Genomic DNA, 15211 nt, shown 5'->3' on the forward strand with positions numbered 1-15211 from the left:
TAAAACTCACACACTCTCTCTCTCTCTCTCTCTCTCTCTCTCTCTCTCTCTCTCTCAATTGCAATGATTTCATTTTGCCCTATTGAAAAATGTTTCTAATGACCCTCTAGGAATCAAAAGCTCATATTAGTAGAACAAGGATTATCAATTTACACATTTATGAAGTACAAGCATCCTAAGACTTATATCATTTTCTATTCATATCTATGTTTTTTTTTTTTAATCAACTCGCTTTTTATAGTGTATGTGCATTTGTAAATATTTTTAGAGTATGTACACATTACATGCACATGTTCAACCATTAAAATATCATATCATATCATATATTTAATTAAATAAGAAATTCATCTCTATGTGTGTGTGTGTGTGAGAGAGAGGAAGGGAGAGCCACATACAATATTTCAAAGACTCAACTTTCCCCTTTCCTGATCATATCCTATGTTCAATTCAAAGGAGAGAGAGAGAGAGAGAGAGAGAGTGTGTGTGTGTGTGTGTGTGTGTGTGTGTGTGTGTGTGTATTCAAAAGAGAGAGAGAGAGAGAGAGTCTCTTCGAAGACATCTAATAAAATTGGAACGATACAGAGAAGATTAGCATGGGCCCTGCACAAGGATGACACACACACACACACACACACACACACAATACAAATAATTATAACCCCCATTCACCCTCCGAGGAAAAAACCTCTTTATTTTTCAAATACCAAACTTCTTGTGTTACATAGACTTGGTAACAAACATCGCTTTACAAAAAGGGGATTTACCTTAGTATACCCAATAATATGTTAACTGCATACAATTTAAAGTTTGTGTTTTAAGAATGTGAGCTAACCATGGGCAAGGCATCTAGTTCGATGTGATTCCTATTCCAATCACATGTTAGCTAAAATCGTGCAATGCTAATATAAGGCCAAAGATAGTGAACATAATGTTGCCATTGGTAGGACCGTATAATATTATTATTCTACCCACAAGCAAAGGTTTCCACTCCAAGACAATTCTACAAATATCATCATTGATTAGCCTAATTGTACCTATTGATGCACTATTTCATCCCAGGTACAACAATCACCGTGTGGACATTGACCATTAAAGAAAAGGGCTTCCCTGCTGCAACCCCATTTGGTGAAAAAGGTGAAAAAGACTGCTCAAAGGGAAGAGATTTTCTACAGGAAACATAATTCTAAATAATGCTACCAATTAAGTGAACAGAAGCATGTTATGGCACAAGTCTGCATTGATATTACTAAGAGTGTGTACAAACACACATGCATGAGCACAAGGAGACTAAGACAGAGAGATAAAGGGAGGTGTAAAATGGCATAAAACATTTTATTATAAACTTGCCTAACATCCCTCTCTTTCAAGCCAAAGCTTCTTCTCAGTCAGGTAAGATGCCATGAAAAGAGATCAGTTTACAAAAAGATACTGATGCAACAATATTTTTGCCCATCAGCACAAGAACAATAATGCATCATATTCATCGATACTGCCTGTAGTTGGGGCTGTACATGCAGCTTTCTGCATATGACACCAAATCTGCAGGCCGAGGCAGCCTTGTTGCCAAGCCTGGAAAAGTTAAAAGAACTCAATAAGAGGTGTTTTAGACAGATTGTGGTGACACAGTAATACTTTAACCTCAACAGGACAGTACCTTCATGTGTCTATACTTGAAAAGCAAAGATTTAGTTATTAAAATATAAAAGACATCAGTATAGTGACAGTGGAAGATGCATATTGCTTGCTCTGTTATACTACATTGCACTCTGTTCTCCCCCCCGGCCCCCAAAAACCCATGCAACACAAGAACCTTTCAAGTATGAGCATCTGTGCATCAGTCAACAATGGTCTTATAAAAATGGAAGGAACAAGTGTAGCTAGTATCAGTTCACTACTAGCAAAGTCCTGTGAAGTATACCTTTAGGATAAGATGTAGAGGAACAAAAGTGTATTTCTTTCAAAAAGGTGCATGCAACACAAAAAAGAAGTGCAAGACATAGAGAATACCAAGTTGATATGCTTTGTCAGCAACAGCTGCAGCTATGCGTGCCGATATCTTTCTGATGTTCTGGAAGGGTGGATATATAAGGCCCTTCGATAAATGCTCATCAGTCACTTGTGCAGCCAAAGCCTCAGCTGTATCCCCAGTGATATGAATCAAGCAACGTTCATTGATGGGTTATCAAAATTCATTATGGGCTTCCTTTAGAATCAGCCAGTGTATGAGGCTCACCTGCTGCTAAGAGCATATCATCGTGCATACGAATTGATCCAGAAATAATGACTCCGTGTCCCACTCCAGGAAATATGTAACAATTATTGCCCTTCACAAAAGGTCAGTAGACTTAAGATGTGAATCATTCACTTTACAAATATTTTTCATCACCTAAAATTGCACTAAAAGTGAAATACATACTTGGCCAGGAACAAAAGTTCGTCCCTCGTAGTTCACTGGATCAAAGGGGCTTCCACTGGCAAAAATGGCTTTACCCTGCAAATTCTTGCACTTCAGATTGTAACCCGAGAAACTGATGATGATGTTTGCTGCACTCTCTGGATATTCTCATATGCAGAGAGAGAGAGACAAACAAAATGATTGTCCATTGGCTATATTTTCATATGTGCTTGGTTAAAAAGCCTCATTCTTGAAAATTCTCTAAGCAATGCTAGCTTCAGATGCCAAGGATTCCTTCATCTTTACTATTTGCCAACAAACCTGGCTCCATGTATAAGCTTCCTCTGCTGTACATTCAGACTGTGATGTTGGATTGGAGAGAGCAAAAATAAGAGGTTTCTGCCACAATATGACATTGCAGTGTGCAGTGTTAGCCATAGGTCAAGGGAAGCTAAGAAACAAGCAAACAACCCAAGTAATTAACATTATCACTTGTAATCAACTACCTCATTGAGGGCTGTAAAATTTTCAATCACTTCTTTTGTGAATGTCTTCCCTTGTCCTGATGTACCAATCAAAATTGTCGGTTTCAAAGCCTGCAATGATTTACAATCGAGATTATGTTCTTGAGTCCTGCAACTATTTATATGTCAACTGAATTTTAAATATGTGACAAGCCAACTCCAGTGTATACTAAAGAAGTAAGATCTACGCTTAGAAACCAATCTAGGCATAATAAAGGTATGGATTTTCTTGGTGCAAAACCAAACAGGTCCAATAGTTTACTCTAGAAATTCACCGCAGACTTTTCTATACCAATTCAGCAAATACAGAACATCTACACAAGTCGAGTCAAGCTAACCTGGATTGCAGACAGTAAGGTTTTACATTCTTCATGTTCATGTGCAAAATTCTGTTTAAAATGCTGCAGGGATGCCCATCTTGACTTGACTACAAGACCCTGCAATGACACAAAGAAACGGTTATGTCACTCCCTCCCAGCATAAAGCAGCCTCATTTCCTTCCAATGAATTCAGCCTTCTTCACTAAAGAGTCACACCTTCTCATTCATCATTGCCTGTGCTTTACCAACAGGTGCCCAACTATTACAACCTATATACCCTTTTAAGAGCCCAAACTTTTTCCAAACTACACAAAATCTTTAAACAAGTCCAATGTGCCTTATCACTCTCTAGAGTACATCTTTAGGTAAAAAGGTACATAGGCTGGCACTGTATAATGGCACAAAACTGGATGATTGTTTTCACTAAAAAAAAGAGTAAACACACGTGTGTGCATGTGTGCATGCATGCACCTGTGCATGTGCATGTGTCTGCATGCATATGTGAGAGAAAGCATGCACATGGGGGGAGGAGGAGGGAGGGGGGGGGATTTCATGTGGAGAGAGAGAGAGAGAGAGAGACCTTGGAATCCACGAGCCATATTTTTTTCCTAGCTTCTTCAAGGGGAAGACTTGTCTGCAGGACAGGAACAGTCAAAGGATTCAGTACGTTGTATTCTTGGAAGGTATTATGGGAGATGCTGATTGCATGCAAGCTGAGCAAGACAATAACATATACATCTACCTGTTTTGTAATCTCCAAAGCTATCATTTCTCCTATTCCAGTTCCAGCCTACATTAGTGGGATGGAAATTATTAGAGTACATGGATAGACAATAATCATCCAGATGAGAAGAAAGGCACACTTCTATCAAATAGTGTTAAATGATCAATAACTTCAATCTCCCAATTAACCATAACTTCAATCTCCCAATTAACCATATCAAAAGGAGTTTGTAACAAGTTCCAAAATGCCAGCTGATAAAACCCTTAAAATTGTCTTTTGAATAACTTGTGCCTTTGACAAACTCAAGGTTCCACAGAAGACTATGAGACTTAACTGAAAACCCCTCTTTCACATCAAAATACTGGATAAGAAATTTATGTTAAGAAGTTTAAAGTCACACCTCCCCAGCACCAAGGAAAAGGAAAGTGTGGTCGGCCAATGTCCCTCCAATTAGCTTGAGAGATGCAAGCAAACCACCCAGGACAACAACAGCTGTACCCTACACAAGCATAGCTCTATTGCAATAAGTGCCTTTCCATCCTTACAATTGACTTTTAAAATAAAACTCTACTTATATTCAACTTACAACTTTAAAGATTTGGAGCAGACCATCAACAACAGAAACAACAGCTAGTGCCGTTCAATCATCAAAATCAAGGGTCTTATACCTGAATGTCATCATTAAATACAAGATGTGTTGTTTGATATTTCGCAAGTAAAGTAAATGCATTGTGATTTGCAAAGTCCTCAAACTGCAATAACAAATGGCCACAATAAGAATTCAACTGTTAGACCATGCAGAAAGATGTTAAGCCTATTGAAATGTAAAATGCTGGATGTATTGTTAAAGTAAAAACACAAATGGATCTTTTACAACTTGACCTGCTTTTATTCCTGTCCACTCTAACCCTACCCACCCTTTCATGCGTAGATTTGCTAGTCAAATACATGTTATAGTTGTGCAAAGAAACTTCTTGTAAACCTTTTTGTTTTAGTTGTGCAAAGAAATTATAGACCACTGATTAAACTTCAAGAAAATGTACAGATGACATGCAAAACATTTCAGGGCACCAAACCTTCACCCCAGCTGATTACAATCGTCCTGGAGCTCAGATACCACGTAAATATTTGTGGTATGAAAACCTTGTGAGCTATAGTATCAAGATCAAAACACCTATGACATGCCCATTCCTACAACCCATGTTCCATGACTTAAAGCAAAGAATAGAGCTAGCTTCATTCAAGCACAAGGGTGAATGAATGAGCATTACAACAGTATACTAGGACATGAGTGACCACCCACTGTAGCTAAGGGCATAATATCAGAAGTCAGATTCAGATCAACTCCATTCTGTAAATAAGAATGCCCAAAAGTTAAGCTTTTAAGAATACCATACCTAAGACCACGTATCATTAAAGCTTGCCATCTCTCTGCAATACTTATAATGGTTATACCTAAAACACGTGCCCATAGGACTTGAGGTGTAACTTCTAAAAGTCTAAAAGGATGACAAGACATTTCATAGTGACACCAAATCAATTCAAGCTCCACAGTACGGTTGAAGCAACATCTATTCAAGCACTCTTAAAATCACATTGGTCACATAGAACAGTCTATCATATCCCATTTCTCCTAGTATGTCCATCTTTTGGCCAATCAAGACATTCCTGCTCATTCATTTGCAAAGTTAAATGTTTTAATTGTTTTCAGCCCTCTTGCTTTAAGTCGTAAAAGCTTGAGTTGGAGTCACAAGTATTCCTTAATAATAGAGTTCACTGCACTTCCACACCACAAATTTTCACATGGTATCAGAGCTCCTGGAAGATTCTAATAAGCTTAGGCAACAAACTTGAGTGATAATACTATATAGAATGCCTTGCAAAAATGCCAACTGTACATAGGTATCTGTCTATCAAACCACTAAGAATTCATTCCATAACCACCTATTCGTTCACATACTAACATATGAATAACTAATAATAGTAAAACATATACTTCTTTTGTCCATTTCATACAGTCTTATGGCTTGAATGGCAATTCACAAAACCAACTTAAATAATTTTGTCAAGCATCACTTTCGCCAGTGAAGAACTTTTGGCTATTGCATTAGAATTTCAACAACTAGCTACTTATACATAGAAATGAAAAAAGAATATAGAAAAAGACAGATGGTAGTACATAACCTCAAAATTTTCCTTTAAGTGCACTTTTAGCTTCATTACCTTGAAACTCATAGCACAATGTCTATGTGGAGAAATAAAAACTTATCCACTTTACATTCGACATGTAAGACTGATAACCGATTCTTTCAACCTCACTGCCCTAAGCTTTGACCATTTCAGTAGTTGCAGCTTCATATCTATTCTACTGAGACTCATCATCAACACTTAGTGCATGAAAATATTATGCACAGTACAAAATCATGTTCAGTTATAAACCCAACTCAGCCAACATTCTTGAAACAATAAGCACTATTCAGCTTTAGAACTTACTAATATACTTTATAAAATAAGCATCACATTTTTATTGGATCGTGAGAACTATGTTTTGATTCAAACTGTATAAATGGAAAGAGCCTATTCTTTCTTTCCTTTCAATTCAAAAACCAAATAGAAGCCCCTTACATAAACTTCAGGAAATCTCAATTTTCAACTTACCTGAATAAGAATTTTTTCTCCGTAGGCTTGCTTAACAGCCACCATAAACTCATGAAGCAAATCATCATACTCCTGTAGTAAGGTCAAAAATGAAAAGTTAGAATCACAAAGAAATTATAAAATCCAGAGATGGGCCTCAGAAGATCACAAATTACCTTTCCAGTAGCACGGCGCTGCCTCAACCCAATGTAAAAGGGATCTTTCAGTAAAGTTTCATTGTTAGTTCCCACATCAATCGTAATAGGAAGACACTGCAATTCCCAATAAACAAAGGCTTTATACCTTGCCAAAACAGAAGCAACTTCTTTTTGAAAATTGACATTTGATACTAAGAAAGCATACCCCTGATGCCCGTACACCACCAAGTGCTGTATATAATGCCAGTTTTCCAACTGGTATACCCATTCCCTGTCATTTTTCATATTGATCAGGAAACAGTAAAGTCAATAAAAGAACAAGATGAAGAATTTTATGTTCATGTTCACTCACAAGCAAGAAAAAAAATCACTGTCATTGTAGTGGATGATGACCCATCTTTAACACGAATTAAAAAAATTTATTGAATACATTCTCAAAACACAAATTGATAAGATTACTATGCAAGTCAAAAATACAATCCAAATGTTGGAAACTGGACCAGCTATGGAGGAGAGAGAAAGGAGAGACTGAGAGTAGATAGTGTGAGCTGAAACAATAGATTGTACTTGCTGAACTGAAAGTGATAGGAATGAAAGTACAACCTTCGGTCTAAGATAGACCAAACCCTATTTTAAAACAGAAATGATCATCAAGGTTTGCCAAATTGATTGACACTTCTAGGCATGTCTATATAATTAGATGTAAAAGAGAGAGATTCATAAGAGTTCGACAGTCATTGACTAAAGAGCAACCCTACAGTGTTCGTTGTGTAAAGAGGGAGATAGATACCAGTACATGCAAACCAATAACTGAGCAAAAAGCTGCAGAAAGCCTTTCATGACATATGTGTTCAAGACAGGTCAGAAATACTCTATATCACTCTAGAAACAATCAAGTTCAATAGCCAACAGCAGGAAAATGTTGCAATTATACTTCAAAAGAGACATTCATAACAAAAGACCTGTGTATTTTCATGACAGACATAAATATACAACATCACTCTTGAAACAAGAATCTATGAATCAAGGCATCAACTTTTACTTTTACAATATATTACATAATCAACAACATTTTTGAAAGAAGGAAGCTTAAATAAAATGCCCTGTGATATGAGCAGCCAATAAGGCCAGAAAGTTTTACGTGTATCTTCATGATAGACATAAATATACAACATCACTCTTGAAACAAGAATCTATGTATCAAGGCACCAACTTTTTACTTTTACAATACATTCCATAATCAACAACATTTTTGAAAGAAGGAAGCTTAGATAAAAAGCCCTGTGATATCAGTAGCCAATAAGGCAACAAAGGCTTACCTGACATCCAAGGTCACCTAGACCCAAAATCCGTTCACCATCTGTCACAACAATCACCTGAACAAGCTTTTCAGGCCAGTTCTTTAGCACATCCAATACCTTGCCTCTGCAAACAAAAGCTTCATATTATTATCTGTACAGGCCATAAGCACGAAATGCAGGAAGCCACTGAACTAAAAATTCAGTAATAACCAAGCAAAGGCTAACCTTTCCTTGAGACTGATGTACAGACCATGTGGACGCTGAAAAATTGCTCCATACTTTTGGCATGCCTCACCAACTGTAGGTGTGTAAACAATGGGCAGCAGCTCCTCAACATGATCGATCAAGACTTTGTAAAATAACCGCTCATTCCGCTCCTACCGAACAAAATTTTCAAGCATGAAGAGACATGCATTGCTACCAATGCATAACAGATTCATGAGATAAACCACCTATAATGTGTGGGGGTTACGCAGGAGGTCAACGAGCAAGGAAGGCAACCATCTACTTTTTTGCAGTTAAAACATGGATGGAAGCAAATTAAAGTGCAAACAATACACAACCCAAGGTCAAAGTACAAGGGAGACACAAGTATTTTGGCAGTTGAAAACCCACATAGTCCATTTGGAGGCTGCAGCCATCAGCCAAGTCACACAAAGAGCACCCTAATATGTGTGTGGATTCCCATACGAGGTCTAAGCACAAGAGAGACAACCATTTAGTATTTCTTTAATTGACATTTATGGATGGAAACCAGTAAAAGCACAAAGGGAGAAGCCATATAGCACTCTCCCAGTTCAGATTCATTGGTATACCATCCAACTTTTTGCATCTGACGCTTGCTAGAAATGATCCTCCAGGGAATAAGATAATGAATCGCAGATTTTATATATATCAAATTTGCACATTTTCCTATAGAGCAATGTCCAATGCCCAGTTTAAGTGGATGTCTCATGCATCGCATTCTGCCTACATACTTATAGTGATAAAATGTCGTGTGCACTACTTGAAATTTGTTTTGTCCCTCATCAACAAGGAACATGAAGAACATAAACATACAAAGACATATTGTCATGGATGCTTTGTAGTCAATTGGAAGAGCTTTCTCCCTCATCATGGCTTCATAGATCAAAACCAGATCAACCCAATGTAAAGACCTGAAGTGAATTCTCACAAATCCGCAACAATTGTCAAGAGCCCACATTGTACTCCTATACAGAAAACCCGCTCTTATTTCATGCATAGTCAGGCAGCAAAAGTGTGGACACTATAGCAAAGCTAGAGAGCATATGTACACTTGAGTCCCACCAAGTATCTGCCATTCCTTCTGTTCTCTCATGTTCATCAAGAGTCTAGTGATGCATTACGCAATCATTCTACTTGGAAGAAGTGTATATGCATACACTTGATAAAAATCTGGTCGAATGCAAAATTTAAATTCTATTAACTAGAACTCAAACTACAAAAACAGGGAAAAGTGGACAGAGAGGTACAATGTGATAATTTCATAGAACGTCAGTGAAACAACAAAACTCGATGCAAACTTCCAAGAAAACACCCCCAAAAAAATATAAACAAGAAACAGAAGACCTAGGAAAAACTAATTTAATGAGGCTGTCAAGATCAAGCCAGACAAATGCATAGTGTAAAGAAAGGACGGTACGAAAGGCAGTCTTATCTATCATCGTGGAGAAAACAAAGCACAGTATTGAGAGGCACTCACTATTACAGTTGGGCAAGGCACTTCCAAGAATGTATGGAGCAGGAGATGGAATCAGGCAAGCTGTGGAACAGGTCATAACTTCTTGACTAGATGGTGAAGGTGGGCACAATCCACAAGCCACTTAAACAGCCACAGCATATAGCAGCATGTATAACATTATGCACAATATCAACATTTCACGTGACAGCCAACCCACAGGCCACAATCACCCAGTTTGCAATCAAAACTGTGCTTAGGCTACCTGACTTCCAAAATAAAACAGCATGCTCCAGAAAACGCAGATGTCCAGCTATATCCATCTCAAATAGGAGTTAAACATCACACCCTAACACTCATCTAAACCTAGTCCACAAAAAAAAAGTTGTATTGGCAGTTCTGTTTGTCTCTGCTAGATCAAGAGAAGCCAAGTTATGAAGCAAGTATCACATGGAAAATTAATACGATTTTCACAATCAACTCATAGATATCATAGTATTTACACCAAGAAAACCTCCTTACTGCTGGGAACAAGTCAAAAATGGACAATTGCCTCCATTTCCTTCCTGACGGCATTCACTCCCCAAAATGGTGAGTCAAGGTCAAGCAAACCATAAGCAACCATAAAAAGTAATTCCTTCTTACTTTTACTATATTCATATTCCTACACACCTGAAGGCCCATGACCGCAATGTACTTTTGTAATGGGTCTGGGTAAGATCGAACATTCTGCATAATCTTTTGAACCTGTCAAAAACGTGAATAAAGTTTCTGATGAAAATTTGTACATATTCCTTGATTTTACATGTGAAAAAGAGTCAGAAAAGCAAGTACAGAAAAAACAAAAATACAAGTATGCATGAGAGTCAGAAAAGGAAGTACAGCAAAAACGAAAATACAAGTATGCATAAGAATTAACATTAACCACTAACATTCTAGTGCAGCTCTAACCCCAAAACAGGGTACTCATTTCCTCAAATAAAATCATCAGCTCTAAAACTACAGACACAGCAAGTATTTCATAAACTAATTGGTTAGACCTCATCCTAGCAAGCAAGTAGCCTTTGGTTGGAGGCACCAACCAACTCTACTGCCTCATGGCCACAAGTAATATAAGTCTGCCTCCTGTTAATTGCTTTCAAGCTAGTCAATAAGTCCAGATCTCCCATAAAGTCTCGTTACATACATTAGGAAAATCTCCTACCTTTAAGTTGTCTGCTCTTTAAAACGTGAGATCCCAGGGACATCATACAAATATCTGACCAATCCGGCAAACTTGCAAAACTCATTAAAAAACAAAGGGGACTCTAGCTACCTGCTGAAAATAGAAGTTCCAAAGCACTACCAAAACCCGAAAATTTTTACATCTCTTTATTAAATGATGATACTAATAATAAGAGAAGACTACTTCATACAGTTGGACAAGAAGACAATCAGTGTATTGTAGACTAATATCTAAATACCAAGAAGTAGCTGTCTTATACTCTTTGAAAACCCATTGACCAAATAATTTAGTAAAATCCCCAAAGCTCCCCTCCCCCCCCCCCCAAAAAAAAAAAAGAAAACTTTGTACACGAAAAACAATGCACCTAGACCCAATGAGAGGTCCTGCATAGACATCTCGTATATCTATCCCACCCGCCCCCCCCCCCAACCCTCAAATACGAAAAAGAAAAAAGTACACGAGAAACAAAGCACTTAGAAGCAATGAGAGGTCCTGAATAGACATCAATAATCATGCATATCTATCCTTGTTCCTGCTTATGGTCCACAGTTCTCATGTTAAAATATCTATTTACAAGAATATGAAAACAAGATTCAACTAGACCAATGTTATTTAAAAATATCCTGTGACTACTTGTTGGGCCATTGGCAAAAGGTGCCTGGTTGCAGGATCCTTAGGAAACATGGGAAAATACAAGGTTTAACTGTAACACTAGAGGTTTGACCTGGAGTTCTTGAGTGAGGTGGGCAGGGGGTAGGAGACCCAATAAATAGTGATTCTGTCTTTCTTTGTCGGTAAACGCAAGCCCCTTGTTATACTGTGGATCCCGCAAGAGCTCCGGCCCACTGTTGTCAAAAGACAAAATGTAAGCATCTCAATGAAATAACATGGAATGCATATGTTTTGTAGAAGACAGACTTGGAAATGAAATCGAAGATCACAACCAGTACATCATGCAGAAGCTCAATGAAATCAAACAGCACACTTGAAGATACAACATGTGCATGCAGAAAATCTATAAAACTTGAATATTTCAGAAATAACATTGACGGATACAGAAGCTCCACGGAAAACGAAAATTCACATGTGACATCGAAGATACAGCATGCAGAGGGTGTACCCTAGGATGCAGAGAGGAGCCACCTAACTTAAAATGGCTTTATGTTATAATGGTGACGGCTAATTTTGCCTGAAAGCTTATAAAGATTCCCAGCAAGAGCACCTACGGGGCGTTACATGTGCACTAAGGAATCATCTCTCCTGCTGAAGTTGTTCTTAGAGCATGTGCAGGAAGACCTACCATGCGATGATGATGGTGGGTAACCGTAGACGAGATGCGCCATGGAAGTTCGATGAGAAATTGCGGAGTGTGAGCACGCTCTGCACTAGGGTCTTATAGGATGATAGTATTGTTCTATCTCTCCCCCTCTCAACTGCCCACGGTTGCTAACCGCACAGCCAACTGTCCGAATATGAATTTTGTAATTTTCCTTGTTTTGCTGCATTCAAACTTTTTTTTTAAAGAATATCTATCGTCAAGCGGCGCTGTTTTGGAGCCGTTTGACATGTAACCAAAGCCTTGACACCCCACAACACGCACCGGTCCCTGCGTAAAAGCTACAAATAGCACCACTGCGTGAGTCTGGTTGTGGTTGAGTCATGATCTTATAGCCCTATTACGCCCCATGCTTGGAGGGTTCGCTTTAGTATTCCATCCTTGTATTACTCTATAACACATCGACTTACATCGGTTGAATTGTTAACCTTGCGATTAAATGTGAAAATCATGTCTCGAAAAACGATTCGATTGGTTTGACGGAGGAGGTTCGCATGAAGTGATTCTTGCCCAGTGTTCATGAAAAACCAAGGTTTAGTAAATCAAAATTATTAGTTATACTGGGAAAAAATATTATTAAATTTTAAACGTGATGTTTTTTTAAATTATAAATATAGGTTCAATCGAGTTACGATGTGACAAAAAAGCTTGCAAAATCCAAGAAAAAAACTGCAAATTACCAAGTTACAAGGTTTTTGTATTAGCTTTGAAATATATATTTTCCATGGATACTCACCTAATGGAAATGATCCAATCATTGTCCATGTCTCTCTCATGTCAACCCAGCCATTTCTCATGAAGTATCTCGACTGCATCCTTCTCACATTTACAAACCCAAATAACTCAATTCTTATAGCTTGACAATTGCAGGCCTCATGACAGATATAGATTTATTTTTTTCCTATTTTGAAGGGCAAAAATGTCAAAAACTGGAAAAAGAGCCATCTAGGAATAACTAGGCGTTCCGCGCCTAGACTCGCCCGGTGGGTGCAATTTTCACGACGAGGGCAGGTGCTGGACGCGTGGCACCCGCCCCCGCGTTTCTTTGTGGGGAGGTTGGGGGCTGCCACATGGCACCCGCCCCCACCTCCCCTTAACTAATAGTAAAGATGCCTAATTTCTGTGTTTCTCCTTATCCATTGAAAGCCCAATTGTGCTTTGTGCGATGTCCTTTTGCTTAGGTTTCAAATTTTGACAAACAGTGTGAAAGTAATCATATTACGGAGTGAAAGATCCTGATTATAGAATGGTCTATCCATTCTTTTATGAAGATTTCCGCCCAGATCTAGATTGTTTACTATTGAACAATACTAGAAGCATGTCTAGAGGGAATGGTATATGCCCTGCAAGCACAAAATCTGATTCAGCAAAGTGGGTAAGGTAAGGTAATGGGAGGCTGATATTAACCGATGTCACATCAAGAGGCACCCTAAGGTTTTAAGGTGAAAAGATTTCTGGTGATGCGCTGATATTAAATTAACCCAAAGAGTAAAGTAAATAGTTACAGAACTGAGACAACGCAACTGTGTGTGTGTGTGTGTGTGTGTGTGTGTGTGTGTGTGTGTGCTGGTTTTAGCCATTTCCCAACAGAAGATCTCGATATACTGGTACGCCTTCCCTATAATACTGGAATTAGTCAGTCAATTGTTTCCTTGGCAGATCGCGATTCGTGACGACGGCCCCGCTGAAAAGTTGCGAAAGGTGGAGCGCTTGACAAAAATAAAACGGCGAAGTTTTAGGGGAAGCATGGCTTTTAGACGTTTAGGAGCATGTGCCGTTCCCAAATTAGGATGCAGACTCCCTCGGCCATGTGAGAGGAAGGAGGCCACATGCTCCTTAATTCTGCCATGCGAAGGAGAAGTGAAGGGAGAAACAGACACGCGCACACACACACATGGATGCAGAAAGAGACAGACGGGGGTACCATGCGAGACAGAGATAGAGACAAGGGGGGGGGGGGGGGGGGGGGGGGGGGGGGGGGGTACCATGCGACATTGCGGCTCCATGGCGTGACCAGCTGAGCTTCCGTGGCAGAATCCTCACCGTACACGTCGCGGACACCCCCTCCTGCTGTGTGCGAGGGATCCTGGTCCAGCACAGTCGGCCCGCCATTCCTGAGCTCTCTCAGCTGCGTCTCCATTCCTTCTTATTACTGCAGTATATTATCACCTCACACAAAGCACACACACAGGATAGAAGACAGATAAAGCAGCCCCCGATCTCTCACTCTTTCTAAACTAAAAACACCACACAAAATACGAACAAGGAACGAAAGAGAAAGAGAAAGAGACAGAGAGAGAGAGAGAGAGAGGGAGAGACAGCGAGCAGGTGTCGGTATGGTTATAAAGAAGGCGGATGGGGTGTTATCTGGTGGAGGTGGGGGAGCATGATGTGCACACAGTGCCCCCCCCCCCCGGCCCCCTTCTCTCTCTCTCTCTCTCTCTCTCTCGTGTTTGCCACGAGAAGGGGAAACGATGGGATGCAACTCTCTCTCTCTCTCTCCCCTCACTGACTTATACGGGTCTCCCTGCCTCTCTTTTTCTCCTCTAGGCTCTCTCTCTCTCTCCCATTGGCCCTTCCTTTCTCGCGGGTTGTTAGCTTCTTACCCAACCCTGTAAACTTTTTAATTCGGCCTTGTAATCCTACACGTCATCACGCTCCCTCGTGTTCCCCATTGGCAATTGCATTCTCTTAATACCTTACTGTGCTTATAACTTAAGTCTTATGCTAGGGCTACTTACGTGAGACATGCTTAGATTTTAGTCAAGAAAGCATTTGTATTACTCGAATGTCTTGGCTCGCTACACCCTCAGGGCCATGACACACGCAGGTCGAATCGATCGTGACCTATGTGAGTCAGTGTAGTTTAAACTATGTGCATGTAGCAAGTAC

At 39.4% G+C, this 15211-nt stretch overlaps 1 protein-coding gene and 1 non-coding gene across 2 annotated transcripts; one reads left to right on the forward strand and one right to left on the reverse strand.

Moving 5' to 3' along the window:
• Positions 1-543: 543 nt before the first annotated feature.
• On the forward strand, positions 544-646 carry LOC148025820 (U6 spliceosomal RNA). The gene has a single exon (XR_015693212.1). It is a non-coding gene; the product is annotated as a U6 spliceosomal RNA (small nuclear RNA).
• A 661-nt stretch (positions 647-1307) lies between these two features.
• LOC148025821 (NADP-dependent malic enzyme-like) lies at positions 1308-14761 on the reverse strand. The gene is made up of 19 exons (XM_087693061.1): positions 14305-14761; positions 11708-11828; positions 10431-10505; positions 8285-8436; positions 8078-8183; positions 6964-7029; positions 6777-6872; positions 6622-6693; positions 4632-4715; positions 4364-4462; positions 3982-4029; positions 3820-3873; positions 3258-3356; positions 2902-2991; positions 2717-2794; positions 2417-2491; positions 2234-2324; positions 2008-2136; positions 1308-1569 (listed from the first exon to the last, which is right to left on the reverse strand). Exons 1-19 carry the CDS (start codon positions 14457-14459, stop codon positions 1481-1483), a joined length of 1779 nt encoding a protein of 592 aa, XP_087549187.1. The 5' UTR covers positions 14460-14761; the 3' UTR covers positions 1308-1480.
• Positions 14762-15211: the final 450 nt, after the last annotated feature.

Source organism: Lygodium microphyllum, chromosome 14, assembly GCF_053477565.2.
Source record: "Lygodium microphyllum isolate KBCC chromosome 14, Lygodium_microphyllum_v1.1.10, whole genome shotgun sequence".
In the NCBI taxonomy this organism is placed as follows: Eukaryota; Viridiplantae; Streptophyta; class Polypodiopsida; order Schizaeales; family Lygodiaceae; genus Lygodium; species Lygodium microphyllum.